The sequence below is a fragment of the Neopsephotus bourkii genome, unplaced genomic scaffold (genome assembly GCF_033783945.1).
Source record: "Neopsephotus bourkii isolate Nb327-2 ecotype Australia unplaced genomic scaffold, CSIRO-AGI_Nbou_v1 NB_1080, whole genome shotgun sequence".
In the NCBI taxonomy this organism is placed as follows: Eukaryota; Metazoa; Chordata; class Aves; order Psittaciformes; family Psittacidae; genus Neopsephotus; species Neopsephotus bourkii.
This window is the reverse complement of record NW_026901568.1, coordinates 388,234-412,035: the sequence shown is the minus strand read 5'-3', so window position 1 is coordinate 412,035 and position 23,802 is coordinate 388,234. Positions and strand designations below refer to the sequence as shown.

Here is a 23,802-nt window from a genome sequence, read left to right as displayed (position 1 = left end):
CTAAACTTGAATTTGTGAGTGAAAAAAATTGTGTTGTTTGGAGTATCAATCTTTAATAATGGTCTAAGACAGATGTTTTATTTTTTTGAACTCACTATTAGTATGAATAAGGAGTAAGAAGACACTTTGGAGGGCTAAGCCTCATTCCAGTCTCCTGAGGAAGGTCTTGAGGATACTGTTTTGCCTTGGGTTTCAGAAGCACATTAAGAATAAAGAGCTCTCCTATATATACTTTTCATCCAGGGGATTAGGTTTTCCTTGTCTTACAGTTTATGGCCCTGGGATTTCATGCCCCTCTCAAGGTTTAGTAGTAGAATTCCCTCAGCAACCCTTACTCCCTTTGAAGAATTTGATAACCACCTTGCAAGTGGTTGTTTTGAATCCAGTGCCAGCCCTGCAGATCAGATCACAGCACACTTTCACCTGAGGTTAGGCAGGGCGATCTGAGCTGCTTTGCAGTGGCAAAGCATCCCGACTATTTGCAAGCCTTGGGGATTTCTGTTGGTCTGTGTCACTGAGGCCTCTTTGCTATTCTGAAGACGTTTCTAAGGAGGAACAAAGGCCTGTGGGTTCCACCAGTTTTGCTTTATTTCATACTTTCCAGCAATTATTTTGGAAAGGCTGTGAGCTGAAAGGCAGATTTTCTCAGGCAGGGTACCACTATGCCAGGGTAAAGCTCAAATGAAGGAAAGTAGTAGTGGGAATCTTGGTGACTCAAAAGGTGACCTGTTGTTTTTACTGTCCCTTCAGCTGTGTTTCAATTTCAGTTACTCTTTACAGGGAACATCTGTGGAATAAAACTCTGGTGGGGTCAGCCTCAGAGGCTCTTTCCCTCTGCAGAGCATCAGTACAAGTTTTCTCCCTCCTTCTTCTATAACAACAGCTTTGTTGCAAGTGCTGTCATATATAACAAGGAAGGATAAATATATTGAGGGGCAGCAATCCCAGCCTTTGTGTTACATGATAGTAAAAGTCTGGTTTAAAGAACTCAGTCCCTAGACCTTGATGCAGAGCTCTTGCCCCGTTCTCTGTTCTTTAATCAGTCAATGCAAAGCATGACTCAGTCATCCTTCTGATCTGAAGGATACTCTCTAATTGGAACCAGGCTGGACTTGCTGGTTCTGTAAGCAACTAACCCTTTAAAATAAGAGTGCTCTGATGCTTTAGCTATTAAAGCATTCATAGGCTTGTTTTTCAAGAAGCTGCTCACTAAACCAGAAGCATGTGAGTAATGCCTGGGCATGGATAAATGAGTTAACATCAGTTCTTCTAGCTTTTTAGAACAAATGGCAAATCCCTGGTTCATATTTACATAATTCAGGTTATTAATTCATGTGTTTGCATTTCCTAAGCTGTGTGCCAAATTCCAATATGGTGTAGGTTTCAGCGTGTTAATCTCAGTATAAAGGGGAAAAGGAGAAAATGTAGCTGTTGTAGGAAGCATTGAATAGTCAGTGATTTTTGTCTTCCACAGAATTAAACAAGGAACTGCTTTCTGAATCATTTCAGTGTCACCTCAGGTATTCAGGGAGAAATTTGGAAGTTATTAATTGATAGGATGCCCAGTCTTTCATATGTGCATCTCTGGGATTTATATATATTGCAAGTTAATAAAGCTTCCAGCATACATTCTGTGCATGTGTAATTAAGGAGTGACTATACTTTGATGTGTTTTGTTATGTTATCTAGATTCCAGCTGTGGGAATGATGGTATTTTATGTTGTCATATACAAGCAGGAACATCCCTGCATGACTGAATCTATTTGAAGGACCAGGCTGTGGCTGTTTTAGTCTAGAGAACATAGTTATTCTCAGATTTCTTTGCTGCTTCTATAATTCAATGAGAATTATGTGTGTTTATGACAGCCTGATCAGCAAATAGAAGTGCACTGCAGATGTAGATATATTGTGAAGTACAACAGTTTACATTAATAGGGAGGATTTATCTTGTTCCAGCATTGAATTTATGATGCTAAGCTGTGATATTTTTCCTGTTTCAGAAATGTTATATTGCAGTGAGCCGATATCAGGGTGATAAAACAAATGAATCCTTTTTAATTTAAACCACTGTAACATGCTAATAATGTTGCAGACAGGAAGAGAAATGTCTTGTTTCAGAAATGAATACAATGCATCTGTATTATGATTTCCCAGAAAAATTCATTTAACTTAGATTCCTAAATGAAAATTCTTGTTTTGTTTAAACTATTAGGCAGATGTGGCTGAGGTCTTTAATGGAATATAACTGTAGACACAAGCCCTGCTTAAGTTAGCCTTTGAGACTCTTTATTCCCTATAATTCTGAAAAGGAAATAGAGAAGCTGTATTTGCTGGTGATGGTCCCTTTGCTGGGCATTCAGGCAGTCCACGCTCCTTGCTGGTTTCCTCCCAGTTTCCTGGCAAATGCTCAGCAGATAGGATTAATAAGAAGAAAGGAGGGGTCATCTCTTCCCCTTTGCAGTTATTCCCTCTTCTGGCCATTGCTGGGGACTGTGGCAACGCCAGGGCTGTATTCAAGGTATCTGTTTATTCTGTTCCTAGAGAACGCGATGGAGTATATGGAAATCTTTGTGATGCCCCGCAAATCACTTCGACTGCTACCTGCACACTACATATATAAGCTCCTGAGGGGAAGTGGGTGAGCCTTCCCCTATACTGCTCTGATCTGCTCCCTGGATCATGCCTTGTTGAGCACACAGGGAAGGGAATTCTTGTCAGCCACACATACACAGCTGAGGAGAGAGAAGGCAGTTGTGGCTGGTCTGCTCTGCAATGCAGCTCTGGGACCACAGCACTCCTTCCTCCCCAAGGAAAACTGGGATGCAGTGAGTTGGAGAAGTTAATGTCGATCAGCTGGCATTGTTATGAGGCTAAACCTTTTCCTTTGTATATGCACAGCTGGGCCTTACTCCACGAGTGTTTTCCTAATTGCACTGGAATTAGCCCATCACAAATACAGGTAGTTGTAAAAGACTGGTCCTGACTGTCTGGTGGGCTTGTGTTGACTGCATTACTATTTGTGCTGAGCACTGTCAGTTTAATAACAGTGAGGTTCCCCAATTAGAAGTCAAGTGCTATAAAATTTTCCCCAAACACGCATCTACAGCAGTGAGTGGACTTGCACATAAAATAGGCCACTGAGTCTGAAAAAAGGATTAGCAATTTTGTGGAATACAGAGAGATTGTCATATGTGCATATTACTCAGTGTCTCTGAACCTTTGGGCTAATATCCATTATTTGGAAGAATGTCAGAGAGCTTTTGGCATTGGCTTGTCTACCTGAAAAGTACTACTTGGAGTCAGTTTAACTGTGGAAATGCTTAGCAGTTATAGGGTATATAGGCTCAACTGGGGCTGAAGGAGAGAAAAGCAAAATAGTAATTTTAGTACTAAATTATCCCCATCTTTTTGGTGTGTTGCTGAAATGATTCATTCTGCTTTTGTTTAATGACAGAGCTGTTTCTTTTCAGGGATCATCAAAAGAAGAAAATGTTGTTAGAAAAAGTTATTTTTATAAGCCTGCATTGATTCTTTTAATTTAAGAGAGTGATGGGTAAAAAGGGTTCTCCCTCCTTTTCTACACCAAATTGACATGAAGGGATGGATCTGAGGTCAGGCAGGGCAATTCCTGGCAAGAATTAGTGTAACCTTTCACCTGAGAAATGAATAGGTTCATTTGGTTCGTTAAGTGTTAGAAATTAATTGGTATTGAGCTTATCCACATACTTAATAGCATTTCCCTCCAGAACATTTCCTTCCTGTAGATGTTTCTAATGCATTTTTGTGACATATATTTTGGTTTAACAATAGAATAGAGGAAGAAGCCCTAAACCTTTAAGAATATTTACTGTATATAACTCTGAAAAAGGTGCAGCAACTTTAAATACAACTAATTACTCTGCCAATGTATATCATTCACCTATGACATGCTTCAGGTTGTGCTTACTCTATAGTTGCACCTTGGATTGAGAAGGAGCTATGTGGCTGAGTGGATGGATGGATAGCTGCAATCACCCCGGGTCTTTGCAGACAGCAGTAGGAATGAGAAGGAAAACATATTTTCAGCAAAACTCTTGTTTTTTACATGTGTTACAATATCCTTCTTGGACAGAATCTGTTACTGTTAAATCTTGCTTGGAAATGTAATGGAGACTGGGAGCTATTTGTAATTAAGATATTTGGAATATACATGATTGTATTATGGTTGAAAACTTGATACATCTCATCTAAGAGGAAAAATAGAGACTGAATAAAGCCAAACTGATCTTGTTTTAAACGTTTTGGTTTTGTTTTGGGTTTTTTTATTACAGAAGTACAATTTTCTGTTACAGTTAATGAGTGTTGTCCTTTGTTTAAGTTCTTTGTTATAGAGGTTTAGAGCAAAAGGGCTTTAACAATAAAAAGACTGTCTTCTCTGGAATGACTGCTTGATAATAGCCTGTAAGATTTAAGAATAATACTGTGAAATAATTGGTTTTCTAATGAATAATTTTGTATAACTAATTGGAGGGCAAATGGAAAGCCTGCATTCTCTAAACAAATGTAGCATGTCTCTTTAAATATCCAACCAATTTTTCCTTCTATTTTCTCACCCTCAGGACAAAAATAATATCAAATCTCATTCAGGTTGTACTTAAATATGACCAAACTGATAATTACATTATTATAGAGAGGGGCAGGATAGCTGGAGGATATGTACAAGGTGCATTAGTACCACAAATAAATGCTGATTTACTTATTGATAGTAGAGACACGTTTTAGTCACTTTATAGAATTAACAATTGATCAGCTTGTTAGGTTCTAGTTCTTCATAAGCACAGCATGTTTATTCATTATTGTCATTACATGGTGCCAGCAGCTGAGGTCATGATTAGTAAGGCAAAATCTAAAAATACTTAAAGTTGCTTAAATCTGACTTTTGCAACAGGCAGTTTTTGAGCGATGCACTGATTCTCACCTCCCAGGAATGAATATAACATACACCTGCCTGGCTAATATGCATTTCATTTATTTTTTTCAGACCCATCAGATCTCTGTTTCCCCAGTGCCTGTGTTTCAGGCTTGTAAAAGTGTAATGAGATGGGCAACATAAAAGCATTACTTTCAAATTGCCTTGGTCACTGTAAATATATACCAACATATAGCATTGCAGCCGATAAACTGAACACCGCTGGAGGAGAATGGAAAGATGTTATTCCAATAAATATATTCATGATTGTTTGTTGCTAAGCGTAAGTTGTATTTTCTAAATCAGCATTGACTTAAGCTTGAGCAAACTCGATAGCAAAAATTCCCACAGAGGCTTCTCCTGCTATATGTGACTAATATATTACAGAAGATAAATAGTCATTTTTAAAACTTGTTACACCGTAGGATTGAACACAAGAGGAAACCATTTTACAAATCTGAAAGTTAAGGTCACCCTGAGAAGAAAAGGACACTTAAGATGACTAGAAAAACTCTGCTTCCTCAAGAAACTGAGATTCAAAGTTCACTCTTTTCACTGTGTCTTTTACAAAGCCTTAGAATCCCAAGTGCAAAACCAGAGTCTGTTTTGATGTGCAAATCTTTCAAAGCTGCATAGCTGATAGGTGTTTAGGCGCTCGCACCTAACCAGTGCTACAGATTAGCTCACAGTCTCTTAGTTCATTATGGACTATGAAGCTTTCTGATAGTGGTTTTCATAATAGAATTCAGTATTAGGGATGAACTTTCTAAAACATTTCATTGAATTCTTTTAATAGTTTTCTCCCTCTTCTATTTATAAGCATTTTTAAGAAATCTATTATGTATATTTTAGTCATACTGAACACCATTAAGCTTTTGGTTCATAATTCAGACTTCTAGGAATATGAAAATGTGCTCAATAGCATATTTTTAGGGCTTGTTAATAAAGCTAATGAATTATTTTTCCATTAGACTGTCTTATCTTAAATAATACTGCTCTCTTGTTTGAGCTGTAGCAAATCAAGACACCATTGATTTTCTTTAAGAGATGAATAATGAAAGATCTACATTCTTAAATATGTAGATAAAGATAAGTAACTTAATTAAAAAATTATCAGTGGAAGGTAGGAAGATGAATTAATTGTTTTAATTTGTTATATATGTCAATATCCTGGAGTACTACATAAAATCCATTTATGATATCCTTTTCTTTGATTTTCAGTGTGATTTCAGTGTCTTCAGTTGCTTATTCTTCTGAAAATTGCTCATGTGTCGGGAATGTTAAACCATTGGAACTATCTGCCTCAACCTCAGCTTACGTAGGCCTTGACTTTGCAGATGTTTAATGTTGAATGCTATGCAGCCTGATGAAAATAATTCTACTCTGATCAATAGTAATGTTTACAGGCTTTCTCTTCTGTGGTGGAAGTCAGGTTACAAGCAGGATTGTTTTCCCAGTGACTGGCTCTTTGATCACATGTGCTACGAATACCAAAGCTGGCAAAATTCCAGGCTAAATTGCTTGCTATTTTTTTACTAGCTTTACAGATTATACATGATGAAAAAAGGACATCTTGGGGTTTCCATCTTTCATTCAGTGTTGCTTTTGATATCTTGTACATCTCATCAGGGTACACAGTAGAGAGGAGGAGCTGTTAGGAGGAGCTGCTTTATTAAGACATGGTAGTTGATCTTATTAAAGGAGGAGATAAACAGCCTTCTTCTTGCTGAAAGGGCTGCTCTGTGTCACAGACTCTTCTGGTGCTTTTTTCTTTGGTCTCGCGTAATAGAGCAAGCACCCACACAAGTTCCACTGCTGGATTCCCTGGTGGGAATAATTATGTGTTTAGTAGTGTGCCTTGAATAAGACTTTCACAATTCTCATGCTCAAATTCTAAGTGACTCCCAAGTAATGCTGGTTTTCAAGCTTGAATCTCAAATCTCTGTGCAGCTACAAATACATCATTTGACAAGCATGGCTGAGCTGCTGTTTCAGGTCCTTGGGTTACTGCCTTTCGGTTGCGAATGCATTGTCCAATGGTTGCTTTGAAGGTTAGTTATCCCTGTCTTTTACAGACATCTCCATTAGCTTTCTAGGGTAAAACAACAGCTGGCTCACAAAGATTCTCAGTTTTTGCCCTTTCCTAATGCTAGACTCATTGCTGTCCTGTTTGAAGTAATTCATCTGGGTGACGAGAAAGAGGGGCACGTTACATGTAGGCCATAGTTACAACTGGAAGGGACTGGAGAAAGACTTTGTATAGTCTCTGGATAAGGCATTGGTTAGTAGACAGGACATGAGCAAGAAGTGTGTTAGAATGTCTCTGGGAAGCTTACATGGGATGGTTTGACAATACAGTGTGATATGTGGGAAGACAAATTTTGCTCTTTGAGATTATTTTACCTGGCAACACCCTGCCAAATAGCTAAGCATTGGGCGTAGACTGGTGCTTCATGCTTTACTTTGGTTTATCTTGTTTCATTCATTTTGTCTTGCTTCAGCTTTTGATTAAACATAATATTTGTGTCAATGAAATGAGTAGCAAACACCTGCCACATTATGGATTTTGCTATGTTAGGAGTAACGAAGGGAGCCTGTTTCTCATTCAGAAGAGGAAGGCTGCCAGAATCAAGGACGTAAGTAAGAGCCAAGGAAAATTAATTGCAAACCTGTCAAGTCTGGTCTGTCTTTATTCTTATTACATGGTCCTCAGCAGAGCTTTCTTAGAGATGATTTTTTTAAAGATCCTGCTGCATGTGTGAATTCAGCTGAAAGTTAACCAGTCACACACAGCAGAGAGACTGTGTCTGGTCCTCTGTGCCCGGGGAGCAACCTCTGCATTTCTGCTTTCACTCCCAAACATTTCTGCTCAACACTGTGCAACACACAGGCAGGATATGGCTGTGGTTCCATGCTTTGGGATATGCGTCTTGGAAGACAGATGGGCTGGAAGTCTCTGGTGAAGAAGGTTCCAGGGAATCCCAGATAACCTGCAGCTATGTCCAGGCTGTTGCAGTGGAACATAAGCCAGGTTCAGTGCTGTATTCTGAGACTTAGCATAGATCCAAGCACTGAGCAATAGAGACAATGCTAAAACCCAGTCTACTATCTCTTCGGTGCAATACTCATGCTTCTAGCCTGAATGCTCCAAATAGCATGCTCATCTTGTCTCTTCATGTGATAGCCAGCCTGCTCTTGATGTCTCCCCACACTTCTCGGTCTCTGCTGGAAGAGGATGACTATCATGAGAATATTCTACTATTAATTTAGAAGCTCTTCATATTCTTGAAGACCAGATGCTGAGAACTTCAGGTTAAAAAGGCAATAGATTATTTACGCAATATAGTTTTTCTCAGGTAATAAGTTGGATGGTGATAATTGCAAGCAGAGAATTAGGAATTCTGATGTAATTGAGTAGTTAAATTAAAGGGAAAAAATCAAGAAACCATCTGGTTTTGGCTGGTGTGCAGAAATAATTGAAAATGATCATCCACACCCTCTACTGGCTATTTTTTTCTGTTTTACACAGTAGTGTCAGTATACCAAGCCAGTTATGCTGTCTTTCTGATATATAGGTGCTATAAGACGCTTCATACTCCCAAATGCAATCTGAATGAAGCTGAACAAATAAATACCCAACTATTTATTTATTTGCTAAGAGCAGTCAGCTTAGAAAAAGAACCAGAAGGCTAAAATAAGGGTCGTTGCACTTTCTTGATAATGTTCTTTGGGTGCTAACCCCACAGTATCTGTGAGCAACGAAGGGGATTTTGACCGTTTCCTGTGAATTTTAGAGGAGGACAGAGGTGGGCAGCACTTCATCCTGGGTTGAAAAACAAGTTATTAGACTAAATTTGCAGTAGATAGCTATGTGAAAACAAGTGGTATTTGCCTAGTGCAAGGCACAGCTCTAAACTGAAAGTCTTTTATCTTTCTTTTTGGATTCAGTGGTACCCTCATGAGTGAAGGGTCAGTTGCCTGCAGCCTCTCTTGCTAATTACGGCCAAAATACTTGTCATTTACCAGAAAGGTCTTTCTGTTGGAGAGGGAAAATATAAATCCAGCAAGTGATTTTTCCATATCCCTTCCCCCCTTGTTTTTAATTACCGTTGCTGTTTTGCATGTAATTAGTGACCAGTATGAAAATAAAAAGAACTATCTGCTATTGTCCCTGAAATGCAGCACATTTTTAATAGCAGCAGTTTTAAATCTAAACCAGTCCTATGACTGTCTTTGCTAATGGCTGTGTTGCCTATTGCCAGGCAATGGAAACACTTTGTGCAATAACTCTAGAATTTGAATCAGTGATACAACCACTCCTTAAGTCTCTTTGAAAATGTATCTCACAGTGTAGGGAACTCAGATGGGAACAGTTAAAGTGAGAGAGTTTCACTTTTGCGTTCCAGTTCATCAATCTTTAAAGAGACACTAGTAGGTCAAATGGGTCTAACACTGATCGATTTACGAGAAGAATCGCTTTTTAAAGTGAATCACAATTCATCTCCAATGGGCAATTGGAAAAATAAAAGAAAGATACAGCCACTGGGGTCCTGGTGGGGGAGAACTTCATTAGCTCAGCCCCTTACACACTCTTTAGTTAGTCCTCCCTTAAAATCCATAACCCAGTTGGATCTGTTTTTTATAGTTCACTAAAGTTCTTACTAGGATCTGAGAACCTGTATTTAACTAGTGTCTGCCATAAGAAAGGCATCGGTTATTGACTTTGAGAACTGCTTCACTTCAATGTGATAACAACAAAGCCTGCCTGTCCCTCAGTCTCGTACCAAAGAGTGCTGCTTAACTGCATCTTAGAAGCACACACAGGACATTGCCTGGTCACACCCTGGAAGGCAAATATCTGTGTTCAACAATTACAACAGCGGTTGTCTCAGCAGCTAGCAAAGTGCTCATGATTGATCTTGTTTTCCTGTAAGGATGACCGCATTTGAGTTAGTACCAGTATACTGGTAAAAGTGTGTGTGGAAGTAAACGAGGCATGTTGAGGCTATATTTTGATGGGATTATTGGTGGGAAAATCTTCTGGAACATTTTATGTGAGATGGATGTTCTCTATTTAGTTGCCCATCTGAAATCACAGAAAGGTATTATCTGCTGGGACATTTCATGCCAGTTGCTAATCCTAATAGGATTGGAATTTGGAGGTTGCTCTCTGTATTGTAGTTAAGTTTGAGCAGTGTTTTCCCGAGGACAGGACTCACAGTTCGTTTACTCAAAAATGGAAAAAATGTGCTTTGTGGGGCTCCGAAAGACCAGAATCTGTGAATAGTCAGAAATCAGCAAAATGGAAGTCTCCAGCAGTCTGCTGCCTCCAAAAATAAAAGCTCAGAAGAAATAACGGAGTGTCCACCCAAGGTGACTGAAAATAACAGCTCTTATTCAGGTGCCAATATCCATAGCATCATACAAGCTCAGGAAGTGCAATCTATAAAAAGAGAAATGGTGGTTGTTTTCTGTAGCTTTGCCATTGTGAGCATGACTGCAGGCAAACTATATTTGGGGAGGTGAGGGAAAACAACTGCCAATATGGGACAAAACCTTGAGCCCGTGGTAAAAGGACAGTTCTCTGTGAAACCTGAGAATTAGAAGGGAGAGAGCAGGGCAATGATGGCTGTGACGAAATGCAAGACTCAATCAGCACCTGGCTTGGTGGGCAGATATCTGTGGCAGGCTTTGTGGAAAAATATTAAGCATAGTTTAGGTCTTCATGTTTTGTTTTCCTTCTGGCAACCTGCATTTCATTGTTAAAAGAGTGAACTATAAGTGTCACCAAGTTAACTTTTTTCTGTGAATCCTGAGGGGTTTTTTGTTTTTTCATAAAACTCCAGTTTCCTGGATGAAAATAATTGGAGGAGATTTTTCTTTTCTGTTTCCTAATTATTTTAAGGAGACTTAATAGCTCTCTAGCAGTGATGAAAAGCTGATTAAAAGCTGATTGTTGTCTACCCTGAAAATAAACAATCAACAATTTACTTTCAACAGATCTTGCATCTTAAGACAATAATAATTGCCTTCAAGTGAGGCAGAGGAAGTGGGGGGGATCCCATACTTCATTTCCACCCCTGAGCATTTCAAAGCATCATCAGAACTATGCCTCTTGCTCTTCCCTCAGCTCCTCCCACCAATCATGCACACTGGTATGTGGTCATGAAGTGGCTTGTGCATCAATGGAGGGGCAATAGGAAACCAAAAATCACTCCTAGGCAGATTGGGAAGTGCAAGCCTGAAGTTTAGCCTTTTCTGAGCTTGTTGTGGTTGCTGCTGTCCTGTATTGCTACTGCAGTGACAAGGTGTCTGACTATTCTCCATACCAGTCCCTTAGCACATTTTGAGGCTTGCTCCTTTTTCGTTGCAGGAGTAGCCAGAGCTCAATCTGGCTTCCTCATGCCTGTGAAGGGATGAAAACAGCAGCCAACAGATGATTAAGCTGCTCTAAACAGGGACCTTTTTTCACCCTAGATAATATGACACAGGTGGGGACTCTTTCCCTGCTGCTATCCATTCTCTTGCTACTCACAAACATGCTACTGCTGAGTGGGTGAGAGGAGGTAGAAAGAGATGCTTTGCAAGCAAGGAACAGAGAGGACTGAGAAGTGACAGGGAAGGAGGCCTGAAAAATGGGGCTAGAAGAGGAAAGAATGAAGGCAATCCCTTCTGGAGGTGGAGAAGCAAAATGTAATTTAAGGTACTTCTGAAATTCCTTTGCATCAGGGCATGGAGTAGCTGGTACTACTGGATAGGAGAATACTTTTGAGTGTCACCTTATGTGTTCATATTGGAATTTTGAATTTTTCTGGTTACCAAGGGAAAAACAAGCGCCTGCAGGAGTCACTCCATGTACATGTAGTGGTATGGAGTGGCAACCAAACTAGCTGGGGTATGCTGCTTACACATCAGAAACGTCTGTCCGCTTCTTAAGTTCACTTTTTCTCTGGCCATGTAATATTGATTCTAGGGCCACAGGACCAATGACTCAGGAGATAACATATATACATATCTGATCATCCTTCTTCTTTGCTCAGCAGTAAGCTATTATCAGGAATTAGAAACCCTTATATGGCCTGGTACTTGAAGAGAATAATACAGTGTTTGGCTACAGCCTCACCAAGGTCTCAGACTCGGTGAGAGCTAAACCCAACTCTGTCATGCCTCTATTGTGACTTCAGTGCCCAGTTAGTTCCAGCCAAGAAGATACATCAATACTGAGAAGAAATCAGAGTTCAGGGCTCAAGACCAGTGCTGTCAGTGTTGGAATAGGAATTAAGTTATCTCTCTCTCAAACAGTGCTGCGTACAGTGTAGGTATATTCTCTATGATGGGCAGTACCTCTGTTGAGCATGATGTTGACAAACTGTGGAACAGTAAATGCAACTCTGAGTTCTGTTTTGAACTTACTTTTGCTCATTTAACTGGAATCAAGACTGAAAAATATGGGGTTCTCCTTTAAAGTGCAATTGTTTATTGACTCAGCTCCAAGTCTTCATGCCATACAAATCCCTTGCTAGCTTATTTACAGTATTTTGCTTCTGTAATTCAATTACAGAAAATGAGGAATGATATTCTAAATTTTTCTTTTTTTAGTAGCAGTTCCTGAACTGAAGGGTCAGGAACCTGATTCTGGAATTTTCCAAGCGATGATTTTCTAAAATACCTTGAGGAGCAAGCTCTGATAAGTAAACAGCATTTTCTAATATTGAGTAAAAAGCTTGTCCCATCAAAATTGAGTGACAAAACAAGATCAAAAACTTGGGTTTTGTTCTATGCCTCTCTCCTCCTCTTCAAGTTTTGTCCTTCACTATTGCCATAAGAGATCCTCTATGCTAGAGGCGACCAACCCCAAGCTTACTCTTAGATTTGCACAAAACCAGGAATATCAAACATACTACCTTTCAATTTGCTAGTGGTAATCCTACCCAATACTGGGAGACTGACAGTGAGAACAGAGATAACATGCCACAAGGTATTTGCTATTGGCTCATGCGGTTGATAACAAAGGTGCTAAAAATGTGCATTCAGCCCGTAATTACACTTCTGGAAATTCAGTGCTGTATTTATGAAATGCTTTTCCTTAGCATCTTCTAACAATTAGCTAATGAGTCCCAAGTGGAACAATTATCCAATATACCCAGACAGTTGGGATTCTTTATCAGCCAATGTGCATCCACTGCTCATAAAGCATGTTTGTGTTCTAAAAGCAAAACTAGCTATTCTGTACTTTCCTTTTGGAGCATTTCGTGAACTAAAACAAAAGCAGAGACCAGGTTACATTGGTGACCCAGAAATGGATGATCCTGTTGCAAGCAGAGCCTAATACAGCTTGAGGAAGCATGAGTGAACATGTTACGTGTCACACTGTTTACTGTGAATAAGGTGTTTTGGGGAATAACAAGAGAATACAGTATTCTACCGCAGTAGAATCAGAAATAACCATATCTGGTTACACGAGGACCTTGAGAACCACCAGAAAGGTACCTGGTAATAACACAAGCTGACCCTGACTGCATGAAAAAACCCGATCAATATATGTGGGAGGTATTTTCAGTCTCTTTCTAATACAATTTCCCTTCACTAACCTCTGGCTTGATGACTGTCTGTGGTCTGGTACTGAGGATGGCACTGTGTATAGTGACTACCTCACACTTATATTCCAGTGTTTTGTTTGCTCCAAAGCATAAAGGAGACGTAAGTTTTCTTGCAGACCCTGTGCAAACTTGTAATGCAACTCTATGGATGGAGAAGGGACCTTTGACCATCCCATGGGCATTCAGTCAGTTTAAAAGAAAACCCCCTCCACTGAAGCAGGCTCCATGGTTTTTTAGCTGCTTGTACCACTCATTTGCCACACTCAGATACAGAAAGTTTTTCCTCATGCACACGCCAAGTTATCTGTGCAGGACCCTTGATTTATCTTTATGCTATCTGCAGTAGCTACAAAGAACCACTTAAATCATGCCCTTTAAAGCAAGCATGTTCAAGGAGACAGCATGTGTCCAATAAACTCTCTTGTCTCAACTAAACAAAAACAACTACTTCAACCTTTCTTTACTGCTTTTGCTTGCTGAATATCTTAATTTTCATATTATTTCCTTGGTATTACCTCATATTCTTAATTCTAATGGTCACCCATAGTCAGTAATAACTAATTCTTGCACGTGAGCCCTGGGCTAATCATCAGGCAACTGGAAAAAAGTCTGGGACCAACCAGAGTGTTATCCAGAGGCACAAGCTGACACGAGGCTCCTTTCCTCCCTCGAGGATCCCTGGAAAATAGCCTACCAGCTCACCTGGGGCCCTGGTGAGTGGGAACAAAGTGAATGACCAGCTCTATAGCAGGTCAGTTATATTTTCTTTCCGTGGGAGACATAAAATTCTTCCATCAATTCAGAGTATAAAAAGCTGACTTGTTACTCAAGACAACTTCTGCAGCACCTTTAATGCTTTGCTACCTGACAGGCAAAGTTAACAGTAGGGGAAATGCATATTTGCTGTGTCTGAAGCATCCTGCTGAAGACATTACCTTCAAAGACATTTCTCTCCATGTTTTATGGTGTGCTGCTGGCTTTGCACGAATACTGCTCTGCTGCTGGCAGGTCAGCTGGGAGTGGAGCGGAGCACTCTGTCTGCTCTGCCTCCTCTTTGAACAGGGTTGCAGCAATTCCTTTGCCCGCTTGAACACAGTGCCTGAAGTCTGCCTATCTCTTAAGTAGGCCATACACCGGAGGGTGGGGAAGACTCTGAGCTGTAGTGAGGGACTGAAAGAACCTGGATAATCACAAGGAAAAATTCTCTCTGATAAATGTAGTTGAAAGAGTTGAAATGCTGAGCTGTAGCGAGGGTATATCCTGTGTTGGCTGCCCAGGTTGGGAAGTCTGTACAACCTTTAATGCAATGATGGCAGGAATTCACTTTGGAGGAAGGATTCTTTGTGGGGTGGTGATGAATAATAAATAATGTTATATGGAGAAAAGGGTCTATTCCTCCTCTCCTTTACAGCTAGAATAGCTGTACTTTACTCTCTGAGCAGTCTTATTTGTCTTGGTTGACTTTTGCCTGAAGGGATGATGAGAGCTCACTTTGAGTTGAGAGAGCAGATTCTGAAACCTTTTCCTAAAAGTTCAGTTTATAAATGAGATTCTATTTCCTTTAGACAATGGTCTTATTCACAGGGATTATTTGGACTGCAAGTGATGAGTTATTTGTGCCAGAATAACTCATATGTGTAATTTGCAAGATTACTTGCCACATAAATACACTTGAAAGCTGTGAGCTCTGGTGACCATAGGTCCCCAAAACAGACACTGGCGTTGGTGCATATGAAGAAGCTACTGTTCCCTTATCTGGAGGGGACCTAAACTAGCCCCTGATGTTTGCATTGCATCAGGTTGTGATAGAAACCTGACTTGTTCTGCCTGAGCAGAGGAGGCAACAGCTTTGGTTTCAAACTGCTCCTCATACTGTGTGAACTTGAGATCTTCTGCCCTCTAGTTCTCACCTTCAGTCCTTTGCTTGAATTTGTTTCCTATTCTGTGCACAGCTGTTACTGCTTCTGTGCTACCTGAGCTCCCCTGCATTTACCTTGGAGGCCACAAGCTCACTGAAAACCAGTCCAACTGAAAAAGCCTTTCCAACAGTGCATCCACCCAAGTCACTGTTCTCACTCTGGCACAATTGACTGAGGAAGACTACAGTGACTGGCTCAGGCATACCCGATTGCAATCCTCCCAGCACATCCTCTTAACATGCCCACAACAGACAGAAGGCTTGTTCTCATCCCTAAAGGAGCCAGTGAAGACCGACATACCCTAAAGAACCCCGCATCCTTGTGAGGAGAGACACATTTCTCCCAGAGCACATGGCACAGGATGTCTGTCTCTGTGTGGATAGTCTGGCTGTGGCTATGATCGATACTGTGCTACATTGGTGTAATAACAGTTCAGTTCTCCCTTCTTAGGATGCTGTGGGGTTTATTTCCTTTAGCTCTCATTGGCAGTGTTTTCTTTCCCTCCCCACCTCTCCCAGTTACTTTTAAGTGCACTGTTACATTGCTGTTACGTGCAGCTGTGGAAAGGGCTGATTAGTGGTGACAGACTGAACTGCTGATGTCAGAAACGGAATCTGATGATGTAAAAAAGCACTTTAGCAATCTCAGGTAAAGTGTGCTGGCGTCTGAGAGGTGCTGAGAACTGTTGCAGTCCCACTGTGGTTTTTAGCCTACATGCATGGCTTTCTCACAAGTGAGGAAGCACACTTACAGGTTGCTGCCACCTTGTTAGCTAGTTTTCCTGCTGTCTGAAGAGCCTTCTCACTTCAGTTTGCCATATGGAGCTTGGTGTGGTTGGACCTCCCTCAGTGATACCTGTAGGGTGATTCTATAGATCACGTTGCCCAGAACCTCATCATGACTGGCTTTGAACATCTCCAGGCTCAGGGCAGGCCTGGCTCACCCTCCTCTGTGCCTGCAGTGGGGTCCATCCCTACAGCACCTCCCCAGGTCCTCATTTCCCCCCAGAAGTCACTTTTTAGAGGCGATATCTGTCAGCAACGAGCAGTCTGCCATGTCTGTGTGACGTGCCAGCCAAGAAAACAAGCGGAACACATCAGGAGGTACAAGCTGGAAGGTGCAGTGTTTAAAGTGAGGTTAATTAACTGCTGGAATAACTTAGCTGTGGTGAGTTTATTGCTGCGAGGAGTTTTCAGCTCCAGCTAAAGTTGCCTGATTGATGCAGGTATTTCTGGGTGAGAGTCGAGGGACTAAATTCAGACCCTAAACAGCGTTGTTTCCCTCTGGCTGTGGGCTCACTGTGGACCTTGGGGAGACAGAGACGGCCCTGTCAGAGACGAGGGTGAGCAGAGGAATGCTGTGACAGTGACGTGTTAATGCGATTAATGACAGAACTTAATTTGCACGGACAGTTCATTCTCGCACAAAGGAGCGCAGCAGGCGGGGGCCTCGCAGGGGATCTCTCTAAGGGCCAGCATGGCTCCGGAGGAGGAAACAATGAGCGGGGTTCAGCGGAGCGGTCGGTGCAGGTTGTACGGATGAGATTTAACGAGGTTTCCCAGCAATGACACGAGCTGGAAGTGTTTCATCGCTCGCCGCGCAATTACGCGTTGAGTCCCGGATCTGTCGCCAGGGGGCAGCAGCGCCACGCCGCAGGGCCGCCCGCTGCTTGCAGGCGCGTATCCCCCCGCGCCGCTCCGCTCTGCATCGCCCTTCCGTGCGCTTTACTACGGGCAAGCAAAGTTACTCCCCACGGGCTAAACGGTTTGCGCACTCGCGAACCTGAACCTGCACTGAGCTGCCCAGGCCCAGTGTCATCGCTAAGGTGTCGGCCGTACCCTGAGTGGCAGCGCCTGCCCTCCAGGCTGGGGTGAACTATTTGCGGGGTGGAAGGGTCTTTGCAGAGATAACGCTAATGCATATCCCAGTTACAGTAACTTAGCCATGAAATGGGCTGTGTGTGTTAGCTAACCGGTGTGCAGATGTTCACTCTACCTCTGTTCTTGATTTTTGCCTCTATTTCCCCTCCAACTCTGATAGTGGCACCTTTCAAACACACAGTGACCAGACTAGATTTGGGGGGTTTGTTCCGCTTCTAAGGAATTGAAAATGTTGCTCTGTTTTCTCTCAGTTCCTTATTCAATAGGACATAAGAGTTTGTTTGGGCTGATATTAAGCTTATTGGTGTACTATTTAGGCTATCATGGGACCCACTGTAAACATCAGGGATGGTTTAGGTCCTTACCTTACACCACCAGGGGGACTTTCAGTGATGCAACCCATTGTAAAAGCCAGGAAGACCTTATAACAGTCTTCCAATACCTAAAGGGGTCTACAAGAAAACTGGAGAGGGTCTTTAGACAAGAGCAATGCAGTGACAGGACAAGGAGGAATGGCTTTAAGCTGAAAGAGGGAAGGTTTAGATTAGGTATTAGGAAGAAGCTCTTCACTGTGAAGGTGGTGAGACACTGCCACAGGGCACCCAGAGAAGCTGTGTCTGCCCCATCCCTGGCAGTGTTCAAGGCCAGGTTGGACAGGGGTTGGAGTAACCTGGTGTAGTGTGAGGCGTCTCTGCCCATGCCAGGGGGTTGAGCCTGTATGATCTAAAGGCCCCTTCCAACCCTAATAATTCTATGTTGGGGTTCAACTTTCTGGCTGGCAAGTCACCCTGCAGATGATGTAGCACCTGCACTTGCTTCCTTCTTACCAATTGATTTACAGGAGAGGAGTCTCTTAACAGATGTGCTATCTTTAAGATAGGAACTATTGAGACTGGAGAAATTAAGGCCTTTTAAATATTAAATGGATGGAGGTTTTCTAAATTATTTAATAGCTTATAATAAAAGATGGCATAAAATGGCTTAGTAAGTTATTCTTTACAGAAAATAGGCATAAGAAGTATTTTACAATATGTAAATATTGGTAGGAAAAGTACCTAATTAAAAATGCTACCTTATTCCATCTGTCAAAGGAATTATACACTCCCCATACAATTTTAAGATAACTTTAGGCCTTTGTTGTTTCTGTTCTCAAAACGCTTCTCTGGTGTAGGGAAATGCTGCTTATTCCTGTTTTACTGAAGTTCAGCAGCACAGAGACCACTTTGGGCTGGGAATGAGGTGCAGTATATCTGATCATGGCAGTTGTCTTCAGATACCAGAACCCATGGTCTTAGTTTGGGCACATGGATGCCCTAAATACTAACATAGGAGAGTTGTGTAGCCTCCAGGGCAAAGCAGGAGTTGTTCATGGCAAGGTCATGTGTAAATGCCTAAAGCAGAGTCCTTCCCCTCTCCTGCTTCCTCCCTTTACATAGCTTTGATAGAGGTGGAGGTGGGGGTTCAGTTCTCTCTTGGCCAGAGCTCGCTGTATAAAAATGACCCCTTTCTTCACAAGGTTGCTTTCCTTGGGTAACTTCCATTCAAATACCTCCTGTGTAAATTAACCCTGCTGCCCTGAAATCAAGGACTTCACCCACAAAAGTCCAGTTGTTGTCAGACATATTGGCACCTCTTGGGAGGTGACGCTGAGTTTTCTTATGTTTAAAGCGATGCTTGATTTGCCTGCAGATGGTTAGAGGGAGGGCTGGTGCCTGCTTATGGGAGCATGCTGGCCAGCACTGCTCCTGGCACAGAAGGTCAAGATTCATTTGCTTGTTTGTGCAGCCCTGCTTTCCAAAGCAATGCTGAGGTGAGATAAGGTAGGGATCAGCAGTAAAAGTGCTGATCACAATATACACACAGAGCAGTTCTGCCATGAGAAGCTTGAAATTCCTTTTACCATTATTAACCAGAACAGAAGCTTCTGTTCTGATTTGCCTCCTTTATTGATGTAAAATGAGCTGAATCTCGAGTTCAGATTGCACTGAAGGAGTTGGCCTTACACTCCCCTCAACCTTATTTTACTGAGAAATAGCACTGCTGGGAAGGCACCAGAAAGCCCCAAAGTGTAATGTATCATCTGCCACTTTTCCTGTGTCCATTTAGTTAGAATGAGTTAGAATAATCAATACTTCCTTGTCTTTTACCAGCATTTAACATGTGTTTACAGACCGGGTTATGCTAAAGTCAGTAGTTACCTGTAGATGCATCTACGCAGTTGTTATTTTCCTCCGTAATAAAAATTGTGGAAGAGACAAGCACTAAAACCTGAGTTAGTGTATTGCAATATTGATTTCTAAAAGAGCACTGTAAGATTATATTTATCTATCTGTCCTATTATGAAATGGGTAAAAACATACCACACAACCGTTTCAGTCATTCAATACTACTCTGAATAGCCTGTTTGTTTGCTTTTTCTCAATAAGCTTTTTGAAGGACACTGATTATTCTATTTGTCTTTGGGGAAGAAAGCATTGATATAGGAAATGACATCTCTTTGCCCACGTCTTGTTTGGATTAGAGCTGCTGTGTTGCCATTTCAGCTCACTTTGAAACTTTCCACATTCAAAAGCAAAACCAGAGTAAAATGTGATGAATTATAGATTGCTGACCCAGTACCCCTTTAATTCTAGCAATTACTCTATCTTCTCATGGCATTCTGAGCAGAAAGGAGCTGTTAAAGCCAGGTTAAACAGGGCTTTGAGTAACCCAGTCTAGTGGAAGGTGTCCCTGCCCATAGCAGGGGGGTTGGAGCTGAGTGATTTTAAGGTCTGTTCCAACCCAACCCATCTGTGATTCTGTGAGCGTACGGGACCAGGGGCTTTCCTATTCTTAGCTTCTGAAAGGTGTCTGTCTACATGCTTTTATGACCTCAGATATGCTTTGCCCTCCAATGTGATAGTGCAGTTTTGTGCTCCTGGAAAGCAATTTTCTAATTGATCACAGGGAGAGGGAAATGAAAAGAGTGGTGGAGAAGATGAGAAAAGGTTATTGTAATCATTCTGTAGGTGAAGACCACATTATTATTGCTCTCACAAATTGCACTGTGTCATGTTTTCAATAGCAGAAGGTCAAGTTGAGCCCAGGGATAGAAATAAGAGAACAAATATAAACAACAAAAGCAACAAGACACAAATGTCTATGAAACGGAGGGTTTGAGCTCATTATTCTGTGGAACGTGTGTCTGTACTGCTGCGGAAGTGTCTCCATACAGTGATTTCAAAGTGTAGGGTATAGGTGGACTGGGTGTGAGATGTGGCACTGAAAACAAGTAGAGACAAAAGTGTCAGAGGGTGCAATATTGCATTGATCACACAGACATGATCTTATGGATATGACTAGGCAGACACTGTGCTCCTGAGGCAGCCAGACTCCAAGGGCCTTGGCCAAATCTTTATGAGGACAGGAAAAGATTTCCCCCCCTGTCTTTAATAATCTTAGTTCAAACTGTTGGAGGCTTCACATAATCATGTGGAAATGTTCGCACTATGGTGGTGTTTTAGACCTTACAGCTTTCACAGCAGCTGGGTGGCAAGAGGGCACATGGGTATAAGGACACCGTAAACTGTGTGCATGATGCTTGTTATTTCTACTATAGAGAAGTCTGCCTGTAGTTAATATAGTGATATCTCAGAGCTGCTTTATTACGGTTTATCTGTGTTCTTGGTAGCAAGTGAAAAGAGCAATATGCCTGCTGCCTTGGATTGCACTGTAGATGGCACTGTGAAACAATGATTTTGGTAACAAAGATCTATTTCTCAGTGCTATTCCAGACGTTAATTGCACTGTAATACGGCTTTCTTTCTAGGTCCCCGAAGTGAAGGGAAAATTCTGAAATGCAGAAAAGTTTATTTGCTGCCGCAAATGGGAATCTGGAATAATTATGAAAAACACACTGAAGTAATTGTGTTTGACTGGAACAAAATTCTTGCAAAGTCCCCAAGGTAAGAGCACTTTTTATCTTTCAAATGACACTGAAGATTTGCTGTTCTGGTTAGCAACAATATCCACTTGAATCCAACAGAGAATGAAGGCTTGACATTTCTGGAAGCGGCAGCCCACTGAAGCTGAGGGGCTCAGCGCCCCTTGCTGCATCTGCCTGCCAGATTTCATCTTTCCCCTGCCTTGTTTTAAGATCCTCTTGTATTTCTTTATATGAGTGGGCTGAACACTTGTGCCTTGTCTACCTGCAAGGCAGACTAAAGCTGGCAAATGTAGCATTTTAATGGTACCTTTCAGTTTGGATATGACTAAGTTGATGCTTTGTAGTGATACACTTATTCCTGGATTTGAATGTACTTACAGAGGGATCAGGTTACCCTGTTAACATGATGAAACCTGGCTTCACATTCCCTGTCTAATATCAGGGCTATGGCTTCAAAAGAATCAAGCTCATAATCTGAGAAAGCTTTTGAGATCAGGTCAGCACACAGGCATTTCCACAGAGACCAGCTCTGCTCCTGCACTGGGAATGGTGGGAACACCTAGGTTCATTTATATATTGAAATAGCAGCTGTTGGGCATGTGGTGTGTGATTTGGGACTAAATATCTGTCCCTCCCATCAACTCACATCAGAAAGAGCATGTTAAGAATGTCTGATTTGTGGTACTTATTCCAAGGGTTAAATCCTGCTTTCAGTCACATCTTGGGAAACCTGAGGGAAGCTCCATGTCTCCATTATGATACTACAGAGTGACACGAGAGATGAGCTGTCCACTGATGTTTGGATCAGATTCCTGTGTTTGCTTTTAGAGCAACAGAGGGATGGTATTGCAAGATGAGCAGAGGATGACTTCCTATTTAGTGGTAACTGGTGCAGGATGTGTAAGCTGTGTGTTTCTCAAGGAGAAAGCAAGTAAACTAAGGTTAAATTCAGCTCTCTCCTACAGAAATTAAGGTTGAGTTACCTGGAGAAGATTTGGGGGACTAAAATCTGGTTGATTTCAGAGCTTACTGGGAATTGTCCTTAGAGTAGTACTGAATCAACAGCAATAACAACATTTATGCTGGTTTCACAGTGACTCAATCCCATTAGCTGCAGTAGCATTATGTGGTTCAGCTGGGTGCAAGAGGTGAATTAGGGTCCATGCTTATTAGCTGAAGTGTAGCTGCTCTGAATTAGCCCTGGAGTGCTTCATGGGACAATACTTGTAGAGTAGGCAAGGACCAGTGATGTCTTTATCTTCTGGGCTTGATTAATTCTTGCAGAAGATTCTTATGTACTGCTGCAAAAGAGCATTGGCATGTTTCTTCCTGTGCTGGCTCGTTTGCATTCAGGGTGGCAACTTACTGGGCTTGAAACAGAATACCTTAAAGCAAGAAAAGGTATCTTTTTGCCAAGTCTTTCCTTAAAAGTGACTTCTTTATGTGCAATATTACTTTTTCTTAAATCTGTTGACATTTTTAAGCAATATTTGTTTAACAATATTTGGATGGCTTCTTAAAAGAGTTCATAGGCTGGAGTAAAGCCTGTAAGGGCAGCTGAAGGTGCTGGTTTTTTCACCAGTGTGTTTTTGTTTTCTCAGGTGTAAAATAGTGTTTGTTGCTAAAGTATATTTGTGTACAACAGGCTTTTGGTCTCAACTTTTGATATTAATAAGTTTATTTGCGATTTGTTTTGGCTCTATCAGCATTCCTGTTCAGACACAATGAAAGAACAAAATTGTTTTGTGATGTGTGAAAAGGAAAATTATGCAAGCACTTTGAAATGAGAAAACATGGCATCTGTTTTCGTTTTATTTGTAGATGGTTATCAGACTCAAAACAGGACCCAAGTGCTTCCTTGTCTTTGGCAGTAGAGCTGTCTAAGGCATGGGGTTTGGTTCTTGTCTATTCCACACTTGACTACTGGATTAGTTGAATAATGTCAAGTATTTTAAAGATACATATTCTTTATATATATATATATAAAAAAATATATATAAAAATATATATCTATAAAGATATACATTCTATATATAAAGATATATATTATTTAGGAAACACATGGAAAATTCAGAACTGGAATCTGCAGGGGAAAGAAGATCCCAAAGGACTTTTTGGTGCAGATAAGCACGCTTATGATAGGCTTACCCAAATCCCAGTGTGCTGATTAACAGCACACTAACGTCACTGCTATGAAAGCAGTATTTAGTTCAATTTATGCAAATCTATAAATTGCCTTTAATTAATTTGATGTATTCCTGCTTACAGCAGTTGCTGAAAGTGTGGAACGTTCTATCTCAGGGTTCAACTGCATAATGCCTACTTATGTATCATACAAGTAATAAATCATCATAACTGAGTTTAAGAAATGATTAGATTACCTTTCTATATGATGAATGGCATAACATAAACAATTGAGGGATTTAATTGTAGATATCTACAGCAAAATGACTGAGGATTTGTGATGTTAGTTCTAACACTAACATGAATAAGATGAACAACATCCACCTCCTTTAGAACAAATGTTTTC

General features: G+C 41.2%; 1 protein-coding gene across 1 annotated transcript in view; it reads left to right on the top strand.

Moving 5' to 3' along the window:
• Window positions 1-23,802, top strand: part of TAFA4 (TAFA chemokine like family member 4) — a 70,924-nt gene that overhangs the window by 3,339 nt on the left and 43,783 nt on the right. The window contains exon 2 of the mRNA XM_061362069.1: window positions 21,156-21,291. Coding sequence (XP_061218053.1) covers window positions 21,212-21,291 — 80 coding nt within the window. The 5' untranslated portion in view covers window positions 21,156-21,211. The remainder of the gene's footprint in view (window positions 1-21,155; window positions 21,292-23,802) is intronic.